The sequence below is a fragment of the Chelmon rostratus genome, chromosome 3 (genome assembly GCF_017976325.1).
Source record: "Chelmon rostratus isolate fCheRos1 chromosome 3, fCheRos1.pri, whole genome shotgun sequence".
In the NCBI taxonomy this organism is placed as follows: Eukaryota; Metazoa; Chordata; class Actinopteri; order Chaetodontiformes; family Chaetodontidae; genus Chelmon; species Chelmon rostratus.
This window is the reverse complement of record NC_055660.1, coordinates 21,210,221-21,228,549: the sequence shown is the minus strand read 5'-3', so window position 1 is coordinate 21,228,549 and position 18,329 is coordinate 21,210,221. Positions and strand designations below refer to the sequence as shown.

The window sequence follows — 18,329 nt, the reverse complement described above, 5'->3', positions numbered from 1 at the left end:
TGAGGTCTAACAAATACATCGAGATTTTCCTTCCTCACAGTACATTCGCTTAGCTGATTTTTTAAAAGTAATCCAAATCCAGTATTGTTTACACACACAAGTTTCATGTGTTACTGCCAAATACTGATCGGTGGAAGTGTGACACCATTGGTTGCACAAGAAACCTTTAATGTCACTACTGATATGATTCATCATTAGCTGTTTGATTTGTATTGCAGCTGTGAAATTTCTGAGGAAAACAAGGCTGCAGCAGATCAGCCAAGTATCTGGATTACCATGTGAGGAAGATAAAAAGCATTCAGTGCTTCTGTGCCAAGTACTGTACACCTGTTTGAAATGGGGAAACATTGTACTTTCATCAGAGACATCTCTGTATCCTGTTACCAAAGTGGCAATGTCTATGGGGCATTGTTGTAATCAAGGTGGTGAACAGGAAAATAGAGAATAAAACAGACTTAGTAAGCCAAGAGTTTAATAAAAACCTTTTATTGTGTTTGTCAAAGTCTGGTTGCCAGACAAAATTTACAAAAGTTATCATTCAGTTTCTACCAGACATTTATACATTTCTGTGCAATTCTGAGTTTACACTGATAATCCTGTTATGTTTTCCCAAGTAAAGCAAAAGACATCCAGGTCAGAGTAACAGGAGACAACAACATAAATATCTGACTTGGTAGAAGGGCAAAGTAATACATTTTTATACAACAGCTTAAGTCGCAAAAAAAAAACAAAAAACACAGTACATCCATTAACCAGACAACTCCAACCATTTGCTTGCCCAAGTTTTATGCAGAGAGATATTTACAGATACTGTAAGTGTTGCTAACACAAAAAAGAAGCAAAGGAACAATGAACTTCCGAATGCAAAAAAGTTTCAATTCTGTAACTGTTCAACTGGGGCTGGAACTGATGACATTTGTGCACTGAGGTTCACAGAAGGAGCCAAAGCGCCCATAGATGTCTTTGGCTCGAACTGCAAAATGATAAGTGGAGCCAGACTGGAACTGGGTCAGCGTACAGGCCATAGGCAGAGGAAGGGCTTTCACCTCCCCAATCTTCTTCCAGTGCTGCTGTGCTGCGTTACTGCTCGAGTTGTCTTGATGGAAGGCATAGAGGTGGTAGCTTTCTACACCTGCGCAGGTCCGATCAGTTTCTGCCACACACCAGGACAGCACTATACCGGTCTGACTTGGCACCAGCTTCAGCTGAGGTTGCTGAGGGGGCGAGGTCCGCTCAGCCTCTGGGGGTAGCCGTGGAGGTGCAGGTGCAGCTGGGAGAGGGGGCAATGTCATGCTGGAACCCCTGGTTGGTGTACTAGCGGTTGCAGTGCGGGATTTCAATGAGTCCTATAAGAGGGAAAACCACTGTGATGAGATGTTCCTCTGGCAAAAGAGGCTAAATATGATCACGACCACCATTTCTTGAGGAATTTAAAAAGTTTAATTTTATTACAATATCACATGCAAAAAACAGTTACCCAAGACGCAACAGTTAAGTAAGACAATTACTAAGCAACAATTGTGCAAAATATGTAAATGCAGTTATTAATCCTTACCACTGGGGGGCGGTGATGGACCGTCAACTGAGGATTGCTGGAAGAGTTCTGATTGCTCTGGGGGGACGACCTTGCTCCTGCTCCTGCACCTGCGGAGAGAGCACACATGAAAATTATACATCTACAATGTAAAATACATTTAAAATACAAAATCCATACACATATGTTATCACTTTGTCACCATCACTATGTTTCTTTTATTTATGATCAGAAAACAATTTTTATCACAACAGCGTCCAATAGTCAGGCTGAAGTGTACAGCACTGGTTTACATGTTTCTCACAATAAACACATGCTTGCACAAAACCACCCTTTCATGCCCTCAATATAATGTCGTAGTCTTACTGTTGGGAATGCTGACGACTGGGTGAGGACGCAGGACAGGTGACGGAGCGGCAACAGTGGCATTCTTCACTCCTGTCACTGGAAAACATACAACAGACACAACATATTATGTAATTAGACTAATGGCTTCCTTTCAGCATGTGTTGAAAAAAAGTGATTTCATTGAACGGGGGGAAAAAGAGGTGCCGCTCAACCTTACCTTGTACATCATCATCGTCCTCAGTGAGATCAATGACAGAGCCTTTGGGTCGCGCTGCCGGCACAGCTGCTTTGGTGGGAGCAGATCCTGTAGCTTGATTGTCTGACAAAAGAGACAAAAATGTAGATATATACGTAAATATTGATGCCTCGCTACTCTTTGGTCAAGACAAAGACAATGGATCTGGTAAGTGAGATGACACGGATGGCACAGAAAGGCACATTGTTGCTTTAACAATGATAATGCACAGTTTAAGTGTCACATGAAACAAGGAAAGCCAAATGTGATGTCTTTGCATTCCATTCATTTCTTTGACTGGTCAAATAACCAACAACTTGATTTTTACAAGCTGCTGATTGCAGCTGAGACATGTTAAATACTTGCAGAGACAACAGCCTTGTTAATCAAAGTACACCCCACCTGTCTTTGATGTCAGAGACGTCCCTTGTGGCGGTCCCGGAGCAGTGGAACCTGTTGCTGCTGGTCCAGAGGTTGCAGGTGAAGAGGCTGAAGACATAGCTCCCGCTACAGAGACAGACTGAGCTGGGGTCCTGGCTGTGGTCACGGATACCCCTGCATTGGGTGTAGTTATACCCCCAGCACCTCCCTGGTAGACAGCACGGGCCATAGAAATGTGGGCAGATGACATCTGGCCAGTGGAGGCCTGGAGCGCTGGGACAGTGGCAGCAGCTGGGACAGAAGCTGGTGCCGTGGTGATGGCGGGGGCAGGCTTCAGTATAAAAGTGGTGGTGGAGGCAGTGGTTTTTGCCTTGTTGAGTGAACTGGCTGTGGACAAAGAGGAAACTGGGATGTTGACCAGCGTCCCTGCCTGGCCATTAGTCATTGATAAAGGCAACTGGATGAGCAGCGGCTGGCCCGTGGTCATCATGCTGCTACCGGGGGCCGTCTTCAGCAGTAGGGTGCCTGTGGGACTCTGAGTGGTGATGCCAGTGGCCAAGGTGGAGGCAGCATTAGAGGTGGAGGTGATCAGCTGGAGGATAGGGGCCTGTGTTACCATGGCAGTGGAGGTGGGTGTTGGGACTGGGGCTGCAGTGGGGACTGGCAGAGCTGGCAATACTGGATTTCCTGCGGAAAACAGGAAAAATGGCTTGTTTCATAACATGATGGGCGGTGTCAACATTCTGCTCTTTCACTCGTCTGCTCCTTCTTACTGTAATTCACTACATATTTACTTAAAGGGGTAAAAAGGGGCATAAAACACAAGCAGATTAGTCTTCATTATATCCATTCATTGTTTTTGCTTGCAAGACCTATTGGCAGTTTACGCCAATTCTAGCATGCAACGGCCAAAACAAAACACCTAGTGCAGCACTAACATGCACACAAATTAAATCACACACTTGCTGGTGGTTTTGTATGTTTCTATTATTGTCAATAAATCCCTGACCAAACCCAACAATACATTAGCCCATCTCTCAATACTTTCTGGCTTCCTCAAGCCTGTCTGTGGTTCTCAGACAGGCCATTCATTGCCATTGATTCCTACTGAAAACATGCACTTAAAAAAAAAGTCACAAATAAACTTAAACACTTAAAAAAAAAAAAAAAAAATATTTCCTATGACAGCTGGGCACTGCTGTTTTAGCAAACACTACTCAAACGAGAGTAAATGGTGATGGAGACTGGTATGTTCACAGATTTGGTATGCTAGTGAGTATTTACAGCAGCAGGGTAGCATATGTCAGACTGACTCAAAATAAACTGTTAATGGTGTAATGGAGGGACATACAGGCAACACTTGTTAGTAGAATCAAGTCATTATTTGGTTTTGGTCTTTTTAAACATTTCCTTGCACTGTAGAGGGAAACTACAGGATCCAGATAGAACAACAAGAACACACGAAGAACATGCAACTCCACATGGAAAGAAACAGGACCAAGATTCAAAACCCACAACTTTGTTGATGGGAGGCGATACTGCTGACCATGGTGCCTCTGGTTATTCTATCGAAAGGAAATGACCAACACAACACCCAACATAAAGGAAATCCTGCTACTCACCAGCTGTGCTGGACGAAGAAACAGTTGTTGGAGTCTGCTTTACCTCCATGGAAGTCCGGACTGGCCTGTTTAGACAGATTGCTTATGCTTAGAGCTGTTCACGCTTAGAGCTGTTTATGTCCACAACAGGAAGCCGACTGAATGTGTTGTGGTACTAACAGTTCACTTTATTCAGTTTCATACAGTCATCTTTGAACAACTTGTGGCGAGATTCCACCTCATAATTGAAATACATGTCAGAGTTTTTAATTAAAGCATTTCTCAATATCTAAGTATAGTCCAACAGTTTCAAGTGTGGTGCCAATTCCATAACTTCTTATGCAGATGTCACCAGGGATTCATATCCTTTTCAATAAGCGATTAATTTTTATGAACGCTGACAAGAATCTAAGTGCAATGAGAGACATATTCAGACAAAATGTTTTGATAGTTTCAATGCTGCATAATGACAATTGTCCCAGTATGCTTCTGTTCCTGGAATATAAGACCGTCAATATGGCACGGCAGTTCTTTCATCATATTCTCGAAAAAATTCCGGTCTTCTCTTCACTCGCAGTATTTCATTGATAACGTCACGAATCTCTCTCCAGCTGTCACAAGACAGTACAGGGAATCGACGTTCAATGTACATCCTCATTGTCCTCCTTAAATTCGTGGGTAGTGCCTCTTTGCCCAATAATCCAATATAATTGACCTTTGCGACCCAGTCACAGTAGGAATCATATGGGACCAAGTAACGAAATATGTAAGATGCGTATCGGTCAGGTCTGGGATTCCCTGAGCTTCTCTTGCAGTTGTGGTACAGCACTTTCTCCAAGTCAGAAGTGATCGTGCGAAGTTTAATGTCTGCTCTGCAGTCTCCTTCACTGAATTCTGCCAGCTTTTTTGCCATGGCAATATGACGTGACATATCTTTGTCCTCTTCCTCCTCCATTTCCTCTTCTTCCTTCTCCTTCTTGACAGACAGTGCAGGAGTCTTACCAACAGAGGGCGCCACTCTCTCTCTGGGCACCTCAGGCTCTACTGTCTGTCGACGCAGCACGCTGTTGGGAGGAGAGGTGCAGTTTTAACTACACTCTGCACTGCCTGGGGAAACGCTCAGGCTTCACATTGTAGAACGTCACAAGACTCAGGACCTGGACCCATGCAGGGTTACTTTGCAGGTGCAAAACACAGACTGGCACGTGTTTGGTTATTCCAAACCAGTCTTAAGAAATATTTGGAGTGAAGTTAAGAGTTTAAAAAAGTTGATCCTGACAAACCGAACAAGTGACATGGAATCTTGGTTTCCAAAAAAGTATGGATTTGGAGGATGTAAGGATTCTTTATTCTGTCCATTAGGTTTAAATGCAGTCTCTAGTGACTATGGTTGCAACCTGGGACAATGTCAACTATTCACGCTGTGAACGGCTTCGTGTGGAGTACTGGCTTTAGTCCGGTATTGTCACGTTCATACAAAGGCCAAATTCTATTCACACAAAATACCAAAGTGCAGACTGCTAACATGTTTAAATACATTTATGCTGTGAATTTTGAGAAATCAAAAATTTTGTCATATAATGAAATGGTCTGGCAAACGTGAGCTTGCAGTGAAGTGACCCTGAACCCTGAGAACCTCTTCGCCAATTTCATCAGTTAACATACATAGTATGGTTGACAGGGATTTAGATGAGAAACTGTTTTGGGAAGGACACACTTACCGTTGAGCTTGAGGGCTGTTTGCAACAGTTGCAGTCTTGGCAGCAGTAGTGGCAGTAGTAGCAGCAGCGGCGGCGGCAGCAGCAGCAGCGAGTGCCTGCAGAAATCAGACAGTCCGCGGTCAGACCATTTTCAGACAAAATCACTTGCATGGCCAAGATTTTAGCATGCAATAAAAACAAAACAATGTCTTACCTCATGTTTCCTTTTGTTCTCTGATGCCTGATTGGCCTCCCCGAACTTTTTTGCTAGTCTGGCGATCTTGGCCTGAACAAATCATGGACAGAGACGTGGACTTTATATACGTGCTTTGCTAACTGTGGGAAGTGAATCTGGGCAGTTTCTTAAGTCCATAGTACTCATTAGCAAAAGGACATCTTACAATTCTGCATGTGTTCTAATGTGTCATAAAAAATACACTTTATATTATAATGCTACAGTGTACTTACTTGGAGTATGTTAATGGCGGTTTGGTGTTTAGTGGCACAGTCGATTTTGTCTACTCTGTCCTTCAGCTCTTCGAAATGTTTGTCAAAAATGGTCGCCTGCAAGGCTCTCAACCGTTCATCCACTAGCTGTTGCACAATCTGAGAATAAATATCAGGTAAAAAAAATCATTAAAAAATTAACATTAACATTAACATTAATGAAATGTTCCAATATCCAGAGTCATGAAAGCAGAGTTCAGGTGGCTTAGACTTTGGGGAAGAATTCTCTGCAGCAAGACGGTTGCATACAAACCTTTTCAAGTTTATGGTGACTTCCAGCTTCCGCAGTAATTTTGAGTTCCAGCTGTGCCTCCAACTCCTCACGCTCGAGCTTGGGCCTCTTCCCCTCTCTTTTTACAGTTTGTCCACCTTTTTCGTAACCCTCTGATAAAGTGCGCTTCAGTCCCGAGGTGGAGCCCTTGTCCTCCTGCACTACTTGGGAAACAAAGGCCAGTTAGTACACCTATGTGTGCCATTCATTGCCCTAAATCTGTTTTAGGTCAGTCTCAGTCACAGTTGAAGCAGGACAAAACAGAACAGGAAAAACAGATTTCTAAGACAACACCAATAGCTTTGAAGGACTTCTCATGTTAAACTATATTTTTGTATAATTTCACAATTTCACCTTTGTCTCAGAAAACCAGTTGGAGCGACTGCATACGATCTCTTTAATAAAATTATGTGTTAATTTTCCAGCGGATGTGCGAGCAGTTTGTAATCGTTTACTCAAGGGTTGACTCTTTGAAAGTACTAATACTTTGGGAATGGACTGGCCTGTATTAAAAATATTTATGCTTAGCTCTTAGCTTTTACCATGAAAAAGCAACATCATCGGAGATTATTTTCTGAAGATCAAGGCACATTTTCTGGCTTCAGAGTGCCAGCACTTATGTCTACCTAATTTTCTTGCACTGCTTAATACCTGCCATTAAATACATGTATGCATTCTAATCATCCTTATCATTTCATTCACTAAACTTACTCACTAAACAGATTTGCAAAATATGACCTGCTGTTTAGAAGTGGAACTTGATTTAACTTGTCAAAATCAATTGAGTCACAGGGAGTACGTCACAGTCTGTGAAAACAGTTGTATAATAAATATAAGACTCTGGGGGAGTGTTGTTTAGTCAGACTAAATTACTAAAGTCAAGAGGATCTGGGCTCGGAGACGACACATTTTGGACAGAAAGCCATTTTGACAAACTTTGGGTGTGAAGTGCAAAGAACAGGGGTGTTTACCAGGCAGGGAGGGTCTAACAAAATATGCTTCTGAATTGTAGGATCCAGTGTTTTTGGAGCTTGACCCATACTAGAGTCAAAAGATATCTTTGTCCAGCAACGAGTTTGACAAATATTTTTAAATCGGTCTTTCTCACAAATTACCCGACTTGCACTACTACATTGTTTCAGTAATAACTTATATTCTACCTTATTAACATGTAATACAGCCGACAATTGCAGAGCTGTGTCTTTCTGTAATAACCCTTAACCCTACAGTTTCCATAGCCTTCCATTTTGGGTCCAGCTGGTTTAACTACGGCACAAGAACATAAAGCTCCACATGTATAAAATATTGAATATATCTAATGATACTCCTTGTGGCTCATTTGCTTTCTGTTGAACTAGTAAGTAATCATCTTGAAGCTATCTGACCCAACGTCCACTCTCTCATACCTGTATTAGACGGTGGAGTGGATGATGGTCGAGATGGCTTTGTGGTTTGTCTAACTTCAGATTTTTCCTTTTTGGGCTCTATTTTGACTGACTCCACCTCCATCTTTTCCTCATTTAGTGATCCCTTCTTCACAGCCTCTTTTTCATTGTCCTCTTCTTTTATGCCATCCTCTTTTATTTCCTTTTCTTGTTTTAGAACCACACAAGAAGAGGACGCTGGACGAGATGAGGAAGGAGAACGGAGAGAGGAATCAGAAGTGGTAGATTTGGGGCAAGAAGGCTTTTCGTCTTTTATTTTGACCGTGGAGGCCTCAGGGTCCTTGGCCTTTATAGTGTCATTATCTGTGTCCATTGGTTCTGTGCAGGCAGATACTGGAGGTGGCACAGACGAACATGGAACCAAACCTTTCACAGAGTCCTTCACCAAATCCACACCAGGGTCCTTGGTTGTAGTCTGTTCAGCCTGAGGAAGAGCATAATTAACCATTAATTAATTTAAAAGATTTTTGGACTCTCAGTCTATGCACATTTCAAGATTAAACGTCACAGTATGAAGAAATCCAATATAAATCCAGGTCACTGACACAACATTAGAGAATATATAGTGTAAGTTTGTAACAACGCCCTAGACATTTTCAGAGGATTTACCTCTTTCTTTTCCATCTCTTGGTTCACCTTCCCCCCTTGTTCCTGGTTTTCCATGGATTCCGTTGATGCTGGTTTAACTGACTCACTTGATGAGGATGACGAAGAACCTTTCTTGTCCTTGTCCTTCTTGTCCTTGTCCTTCTCCTTCCCCTTCTCCTTTCCCTTCTCATCCTCCTTCTCCTCCTCCTTCTCCTCCTCCTCCATCTTTTTCAGTTCAAAGTTTAGTGAGTGGAATGGTGATGTGGGAGAGGTAGGAGTATCTTCCTTTGCTTTTGGGCTGTGTGAAGAGGCAGGGGAAGGGGACAGATTCAGGGACAGGAAAGGAGCAGGAGAGCCTGGAGAGGTCAGAGAGGCGGGGGATGTAGCGCAGGTGGCGTTTGAATCCAAGATGTTATTTTGCTCTTTGTCCTCGACTTTTTGTCCATCCTCTTTGTGCGTGCCATTCACTAGAGGTGGCGGAGATGTCTCGGACAAACCTGGAGCAGCTGTCAACAAAGTGCTGTGAAGACTCTCCAGTTGCTGTCGATCACTGATTTTCATGGTTTTCCTAGCACGGAAAATCTTCTTCTTCTCCTCTGTCACAACAACTTCCATTGCTGCCTGTGGAATGACAAAGGGAGATTAGATGCTATCAAAGGGCATGATCAATCTAGGAAAGATCTTCAAAACCCCATTGTGATAGCTGCTAGAGGACACAGTCACAGTCTCATCTACTTATGAACCTGGGCCTGGACTTTACGCACTGCATAGTAAAGAAAAAGCTGCAGCGTTTCAAAGCAACCACTAGAGGTCACTGTAGAGCTCTATGACTTTCTTGTTTGTTCTTTTCTAGAAGGTTCGTCTTTCACAGAGATCTGCATACCAAAATGGTTCTCCAACAGCCAGTTTTTTAGTACAAATTTGAGTCAGTATCCAAGCCAAATCAGACAGACCCTTACTGCCTGATTACATATTGCTGTATCTGTCCTAAGTGAAAACAGTCAAGGTGCAGCTCAGTGCGCCACACAACCTTTTTCATGTCAGTCAGAAAAGCTTTAACTGCTCTGACAAATTCCATTTTTCTTTATTTTCTGATCAACCTATGGATTTCATGTTTACCTAAGCCCCGATCCAAAAAATGTCAGTGAAAAAGAAATGACTGTGAAGTTAACAATAGCAGCAACCCAACCTTCCTCCCATCCCCCCACGTTCTTATTGGTTCAATCCTCAGCAAATCACAACAGGCAAACAGAGGCTCTGCTGGCAGCAGCAAAGAGGCTATGTAAAACATGAAGGATTTTTTCCGTACATAGTTATGTTGCACACGTTGTAGTGTTAAGGCTAGTTGTCATATTTTATGTGTATTAATTTCACATACATTCATTTTGTATGTGTGTGATTATTACTATTAAGTAGAAATGCATTAAAGCTGTGTGCTGCAATAACATTCTCATTCTACATTCAGTAGCAAGCAAGAAATGTGCTATGATATTAACATGCAGTGCATACAATAAAATCATTTATGAATAACTCACCTTCAAGCTAAAAGGTTCCTGGTCATGGATTTACCACTGAATTCTCCAACAACCTGAAAGAAAAAGAGATGTACTCTTCAGTCAATTTTATATTGCTGCTTCAAACTAGGAAGACAAGATCAACTATGTATGAATTCCTAAAACCATGCAAATTAAAGTGGAATCCTAAATTTAGCTCCTCTGAATTAAACAGTCTATCTCCATCCCTTGAGCTGTAACTGAGCCCTTGGCTTCAAAAGGAGATATTTATTTGTGGGGTCAATATGGGTTTCATCAACAGGAAGTACAATTATGATGGTGAGTAAAGTACATTCAGATTTATCAAGAATTACTACATCGTGTTACATCTGAATGTTATTATCTTCTTTGTCAACAAAGTTTTATAATAGGATTCCTTTCATTTCCTGTTTCCGCATGTGAAATGATTGGTAAAGCAGTTTTATCAGTTGTAGCTAACTTTCTGCTAATTTTGCCAAAAAATGTGAATGTTTTTATTTTAGAAATTTTTGACGCAGCAATTCAGACGTGATAATTTAATACCATTGATGCCCATTCTTATTCAGCGTGAGTATTAAGTCAAAGTTATTCAAAACTAAAACCAATTATATAACAACAAAATCTATCGTGTGACAAATAAGCTATTTGCAGGCAAGACGGCAGGCTAACAGAAACCAGTTGGAGATGAGACATGCTAACCAAAGCACAAGAAAAAGATTTAAAACTGCTCTCCAGAACAGTGGACAAAGAGAGTCTTCAAACTACAGGAAAGAGGCTTTTCATACGCGTCACTTCACCAACCCGTATTTCAGTGAAATACTGCATTTCTGAGACCAGTCGGTCTGTCTGTTTACATATCTCTAATGTTACGACAAAAAAACAGATATTTTCAAATGGTAGATATGTAGATAAATCTTTAGTGTAGAAACAGAACACATAAGGCCAGTTATTAAGTAATACAAGTAATTTTAAAATCTTCTCTGGTGAGTAAATAAGCTGCTTCACATTTACAATGTACGGTTGGTTAGCTTTACTGGCACTACATTGCTGACCTGCAAGACTGCAGAGCCATCAGAAAAGGCCTTGTTTAATTTAGCCATGTGTATTTTGCAACTAAGCAAGCTGCCACATGTGGGTGGAAAAATGTAACATTCCCGAAGAAGACTGATCTGGACTGAGTGTACACTTTACACTGTAAACCTCAAGCAGCACAGTGAGATGCTGGCGCATACGCACAACACTGTAAGCCATTCCTACTCTGCTGTCATATCAGGAAGTATTCTTCCTGCAATGACAATAAAATCCTTATTGTAAAAACACGTGAGAAGGTATTTCAGCATAAATTTGACCTGAGAAAAGCATCATGTCAAAAGTCAGCATAAATAAAAGAAGAGCGGTGTAAATTGCGAGCACGATCACTGATAAAGTTCACATTCCAATGTTATTGCACACTGCGCAGAGCACAATATCCCCCTCCCCCATCCTACGACCTCATTTACTGCGCCTGGATTCAGTGCAGAAACCCAAAATGGCCGTCAGCTCTGCTGCTTGCTGCCAGACTGAGCTCTCAGTAGCTAGCTGAACAGGATCTCAATCATATCTATCAGGTTGCAGCACCACCCTGTTAAATAGGGATTTTCTGTTCAGCCTGAGACTTCAGCAAGTTGGCAATGTAAACAAAATGCAGAATACAGAAACTTCATTATATTAAACACAAATGCTAAATAACTCCTACATTTCTATTGCGCTGGGTAGAAATGTACACATGTGCACACACAGATAGATAGACAGATAGATAGACAGATAGACAGGTAGATAGACAGATGAGCCCTCTGCTGAAACTGACAATCATCAAACAATCATTACAAGTGTCAGATGAACAGGGACAAACACAGATGTGGCATTTTAATGTGCACCTCAAGTTAAGTCACCGAAAGCCCGATCAGTTTTTAAAACAACCCCACCTACTTAATTCACTTTAACATCAACGTTACACACAGATTCACGATAGTGCCTAAATTCAGGAAAGCTTGATAAACACAGACGAACATTAATTTCACAATTGTATTCCTAGCCCAGACCAACTGATGTCTTTTGAGGTTAAATTGCATGGGTCACTCTATAGACCCGACTTTACCCTCTAGTGTATCTTCAGGCACGTCACACGTGATTTCTGTGATGTTACAAACTGACTGCTGACACAAAACATTAATTAGACTTCCATTATTTCACTGTCTTCTTTTAAAAAGGAATTCATGCATCTTCTGTCAAATTAATCATCTGCAGGATTGTCTCACAATCTCACATGCTCTGATTTCAATGCAGAGAAGAGAGGGCTTACAAATCCTCCAGTACATTTTAATAATTAATCTTAAAATGATTAAATTATTGCTTCACTCGATTGTGTTCATTGTTAGAATGCCTTCTTCATCCAGCTTTGGTACCTACGCTACCATACATGAGAAGGAAGTTTTTCACATTTGCATTCATGCTAATCTGGAGGCATCAAAACCAGAAGATACGGAGACATTGTCCACCTTCATTTTAGGTTGTAAGAACTTATTTTCTTTCAAGTTGCATAATAGGTGCTTGCTCAGAGCTTTGCCTCTGTAACCCACTGTTTCAACACTTGCCTAGCTACTGAGCTGCTGGTCAAACGTCACCAAGTGGCAGTAACTCACACTCAAACTAGACATGCATGTCTCTCCAACACCAAATAATTGGAGAGCGGAGTGACGAGGGAGTCAGTCCTGCAGCAGGAGGACTCAAATTTAAGCCTCTCTGATGCAAACAAAGCATTCCCACCTCACAGTTCAGAGGAACACCAAAATGTTCTCTTTAAGGACAAAAGCACCACATCATTGTAACTGTGGAAGGTACAACTATATTCCAGCAGTATGAAAACATGCTCTCTTGCCAAACATGATTCAAGACTGTTTTGAAGACAATGGGAAAGTTAATCTCAAACTCAAAGTAAAAGACATCTCTGGTTGGGGTACAGTTCATGGACAGGCATGTCTAATTGGAAAAGCAATTTGTTCTCTTAAGAACAACATGCAGACTATGATACACGTTTCTAATGTGGTATCATTTATCGCTGATAACAGTTAGTCCTAGGTGTGTCCCTGGCTGATACAATGAAAGCATTTTTTAGAAGGGATCAGTATCTGACAAACAGGTACCAATCAACTGTCAAACCTTTGTGTATTGACACCCTCTGTGTTCTGGCTACACCAGCTTGCAAAAATGCATTATTGTGCTGCATTAAAACCCTGATATGGCCACGCAAGTAGGACCTCTTAGTGCTACAAAAATTCAAGCAACATTTTGTAGGTGCACTATGTTGTTAGAAAACTGCAATAACAATTCTGCAATTACTTCATGTTGGGGATGATGAGAGGATGCCCAAATTCTGTTCAAAGCTTTCTGCCACAACAGCACACACTCCTCACTCCACACAACACCACTTGACCCACCGTGGGAAAAAGTGGAAGCAATTGCGCTTCTTGCAAATTAATGCAACCCCATGTGGTGGATATGCATCCAGACAGTGCTGCATAAACAGAAAACAAAAAAACACCACCTTTATGTCTGTTAGCAATGGAGATGGTTTACCTGGTGGATATATTTGTGAGATTAACATACAGACCAAATACCACATACAAATGTGTTTACTGTACCATAAATACATACAGTACATGTACAGCCATGTGTGTATGGACATAGAACATGCATGACTCAAATTAATACTCTGCCCAAGGATGTGAGTGTGACCAGGTACACGCTGTGTTTAAAAAGCATGTGTACTGCTGGTATCGCGCACAGTGTTGCAGGTAACAGAATGTCTCTACCAATGTTGTTGATCAGCTACATTTGTGAAAATTTACAACAAACTCCCTCATGTGTACAGAATGTCTGACATAAATGTTTACTACTAAAAAAACAAAACAAACACAAACAATAAGCCAAAACTCTACCTTCTTCTACTAGCATAGCACCCTCTACCAGTATCCAAAGCTAACCTTGAGAAGACTGTGAAGCTGCAGTGAAAAAAAGCTGAGGTAGATTTCTATGATAGAGAGAGATGTTAAACATGCTTTAAAAACAAAGAAACATTAACCTTTAGCAGGATGTGTGGGATTGAGGCCTTCCATGTATTTGTTGATTGTGGGAGCAGGGAACGGCTGAGAGGCCAGCAGGAGAACATAAAAGAAAGGAGGAGGGACTCGGTTAGGACTAGTCCATCTTGCTCCTTGCGGGGGTATGTTCTATAAAGGGTATGCGGTTCAACATGAGTCTATAATGGACATTAATTAAATCCTTAAAAAGGAAAGTCAGTTCAATGCTTCTGCCATAATGAATACAATGAAACACAAAAAATGTGATATTTTTTTTAACTGATAACACCTATCAAGTGTATGATATATTTAGAGGTACCACAAAGACATACAAATCAAATCTTGTCCCTACAACATTTTGAAGTAAAGCGTGGTGATCATTAATACCAGCCCTAGCTAGCAGCGCACAGACAGAGGGGAAGTACACTGCACAGACTGTTGCTTAGCAACACCCATCCCCCAACTCTAGCACAAACTAGTCCACAGTATGGAAATCTACAGCCAGCACAGACTAAACCATTCTGACAAAGGGCAGGGGGGATTTCCCTTTCAAAAATAACACCATAGGCAAAGACAGCTTAATGATAAAAAAAGGTCAAGGACAACCCTGTAACACACAGAAATACAACTGAAGTGCAGTGCTTGACCTATTATTGCAGTTTTGTATATGTTTAGGATTTACCACCTACTTTTTAAAGATGGTATCTGGCGCTATAACAGACAAACAAAAGACAAAATTAGAAACCCTGACATAGCTGTAAATTAACTCTTTCCTCTGGCCTATCCACTGAATCTTTGACAAATTTTTATCTGAACTGCATATGATCACCCAAGTTACCATGTGCAAACTAAACTGAGCACTTGCTGCCACTGAGCTGAGTATAGGTTAGCCTCAGCCTTCTACAATCCCTCTAATGATCCAACCGCTGTGGACTACAGAGGACATTACTCAGGATGCAATATGAACCCACATATCAGCTCTCTTGCAGCTCAGGCTAAAGGCTAATCCATCAAGAACTGAGAAAAATGGTCGGCACTGATGGTTTTACGGTTTGCTCTAATGTTCTGCTTGTTAGAACAGCACAAAACACATCCTCCTTTATCCTTCAGAGTACATCCCACTAACACATTCTAGCTTCTTACTTCAATTGCTCTCTCTCCACTGTTACCACTTCCACAAAAATCAACACAAGCTTTGAGGAATTTCTATTTTAGATTTCCTGTATGCAAAAGTGAAATTGTGACTTAAATGAAATCAAGTGGGATCAGAGAGGGATGGGGCCATTCATTAGAGGTTAGATAAATAATCTGTTGAGTTTATCAATGGAACATGTGGTTTAGAAGGCCAGAGAAAATATCAAAGGTAAAGGGGAGGAGCCTGGTTTAGACTATACCATCTAACTAAAAACCTGGCTCTTTTGCCTTCTTAAAGTCACATCTGTGGTAGCAAATAGTAGAAAATGTTGTATATTATGTGCTATCAAACAAACACCAGTAAAACACATTTTTAACATGACAAAGAACATGTCACTTTTAGCATGACAAAGCAGCACAACGTGCACTTTAGTCAAGGCCTAGCTAGCGGCGCACAGCCAGCGCTAAATTACACACCCACAGCACACTCAGTCTAGAGGCAGCTGCACCCGTCCCCTCCCCCCCCCTCTCTCTCTGTCACACAGACACACACACACACACTCTGGAACAGCCTCTCCAAGTCAAACATGGACTGAACCATTCTGATGGTGAGAGGGAGTGGGGGGTGGGGCAAAACAAAAAAGAGATAATGCTTTAAGACTTTATGAAGTATTCAAGTAATTGAATAGTCAAAGTGCAGTTACAGATTTTCTAAATGGGGGCAGCGAGTTCTTATTTTCTTGAGTCTTCACAGAAAAAATGAAATACTGCACTTGTTTTTTTTAGCTGATACATTTTGATGTAACGGCTTAAACCACATCCGGTCCACATCAGCTAAATAAGCACTTTTCACACAAACATGAATATAACTACTCATGATTAACCACAATAATCACATTAGAGACTGAAAGCTTCTCTGCAAAAACTCTATCAAGTATTTTTTTTGTCGCGCATTCTACATTCACAAGCAAAAAATGTCGCCTTTTAGCCCCACAGTCCCATGCTAGCTGCACACAGCAAGAAATTGGAGCACAGCTTGACACACTAAGCAACCTCTATCTGCCCAGCCTCTCCCACGAGCATGGAGGGCTGCTGCTCAATAGACTGAACCATTCCAACACGGGGGTGGTTCATTACTCAAGAGGAACAAAGAACACCTACCTGAGAACTCAAAAATATACTATGTGCGTTATTACTTGCCTTATTAAAGTTTACACCAATAGACTATTCATAAAATAGTTTATTTTCAGCAATTTCCTGATTTGACTTACCAAGTCTCAAAACAGACTGAAAAATGTATTGTTAAAGAAGTAGTAGACTGGAAATGTAATTTGTAAATACAATCAACTTTCAATTGCAATCTTCACTTGTCGTTATTAAAAGCCCTGTTGTGACAGTAAATGAAACCTTGCTGTGCGTTCTTTGCCCAGCCCCCCTTCTGCTACTGCAGAAACACAAAATGGCCACCAGTACTGCTGCGAGCAGCATGCTGAGCACAGGCATGAGCAGATCCTATAACAAACCCCGCCTCCTAAAAGAAAAAAAAAGTACAGTGTATCTGCAGAAATCTCCATACTCAAACAAGGATCTTGAGGAAAACTGAACAAAAACATACTTCTAATACTGACAATTTTATTGAAAGATTTCATATATTGTTATCTGTATGTCATTGTGCTCACCTCTAAATCCTGGTTTAGGATTTCAAGCCTTGTGCTTACTGTTCAGTTATGACCAAAGAGTTAAGCACCTACTTCTATTTTTCCTCCTCACATGAGTTCAGAGCCATACTGCTAAATGTTTTATGAACCTAAGTCTAGATAACTGTTAATAAAATAATGAAATGTCTCCTTCAGGTTCCTTCACCAAATATGCCATTAAACATGACACTAAACAGTGTCTGTCAGTCACAGAGGGTGCTGCTGCTGTTAGTTTCTAATCAACCAAACTAAAAAATGTTAAGTTATCTAATGTTAGACATTCGCTATGGAGGCTAAATAACGAGTGGAAAAAAAAAGATGTCAGCCAGTCAGAGCAGAGCCTGCATTCCAACGTTACTGCGCACAGTGCGCAGTCTTCCCCTCCCCCACCCTCACTGCCTGCATCTGGATTCACTGAAACTCAAAATGGCCACCTGGTCTGCTGTACGCAGCCACACAAAGCCCTTAGAGCCAGTAATATCTTGCACGGCATCTTGTCATGTTACGGCAGCACCACATGATTAAAAGTAAATCCTATGAGCATAATTCTCACCAAGACATTTAATATTGTCTGAATGGACCTACTAGAATATTTAGCATAAAGAAAGGAAAGCAAATTTTTCCAGATTCTCCTAAAGTAGGCAGTCCTATTATCATCATCATTATTATTATTATACCGACTTACTTAATTTGTATGTTGACTTAATTCAGGCTATTTGTCAAGGCATGTTAAAAAACATCATTACGCTATTTTGATATTCCCTTGCTAACTGACTGCCTAAAAATGTCCTGGTTGCAAGCAGTGATGTGTGATCAGGACTGGTCTGTGGGCTGGGCAATGTACAGTTCCTCTACGTAATCGACATAGAATCAGCACTGACATCGTACATTTAATGACATCTGGCCTTTCTCTTTGGAGTTTCACATTCTTCCTTTTTTGTGTTTCCTCTGAGAGATCTTCAGTTTCCATCACAGCCCAAAGACATGCAAGTCAAGTGGACCGGAAACTCTGAATTGTCCAGAGGTGTGAAAGTGAGTGTGGATGTGTTTGTCTGTCTAGATGTTAGCTCTGTGACAGACTGACAACCTGTACAAAGGGAGACCCTGCCTCTCACCCAGTGCATGCAGGTTCTAGTGTCTCCTGATCCTGAACACGGTGAGAGGTATAGAAAGTGCTTTGATGGATGTACAAATGTGAAATCCCACAGGAAGCGTGAATGACTACCATTAAACTGTTA

General features: G+C 41.3%; 1 protein-coding gene across 4 annotated transcripts in view; it reads right to left on the bottom strand.

Annotated features, from left to right (window-relative positions):
* Positions 1–473: 473 nt before the first annotated feature.
* The window catches only part of LOC121604042 (activating transcription factor 7 interacting protein), a 33,815-nt gene continuing 15,959 nt past the window's right edge, over positions 474–18,329 (bottom strand). The window contains exons 2-15 of one of the 4 annotated variants that reach the window (XM_041933433.1): positions 10,146–10,198; positions 8,632–9,231; positions 8,389–8,446; positions 7,984–8,199; positions 6,560–6,741; positions 6,268–6,405; positions 6,014–6,085; positions 5,821–5,915; positions 4,121–4,185; positions 2,520–3,185; positions 2,100–2,201; positions 1,901–1,978; positions 1,556–1,644; positions 474–1,346 (exon numbers count right to left, since the gene is read on the bottom strand). In XM_041933433.1, coding sequence (XP_041789367.1) covers positions 891–1,346; positions 1,556–1,644; positions 1,901–1,978; positions 2,100–2,201; positions 2,520–3,185; positions 4,121–4,185; positions 5,821–5,915; positions 6,014–6,085; positions 6,268–6,405; positions 6,560–6,741; positions 7,984–8,199; positions 8,389–8,446; positions 8,632–9,225 — 2,811 coding nt within the window. In that variant the 5' untranslated portion in view covers positions 9,226–9,231; positions 10,146–10,198 and the 3' untranslated portion in view covers positions 474–890. Of the gene's footprint in view, positions 1,347–1,555; positions 1,645–1,900; positions 1,979–2,099; positions 2,202–2,519; positions 3,186–4,120; positions 4,186–5,820; positions 5,916–6,013; positions 6,086–6,267; positions 6,406–6,559; positions 6,742–7,983; positions 8,447–8,631; positions 9,232–10,145; positions 10,199–18,329 lie in introns of all 4 variants that reach the window. The other 3 variants (XM_041933431.1, XM_041933432.1, XM_041933434.1) reach the window with 3 other exon arrangements.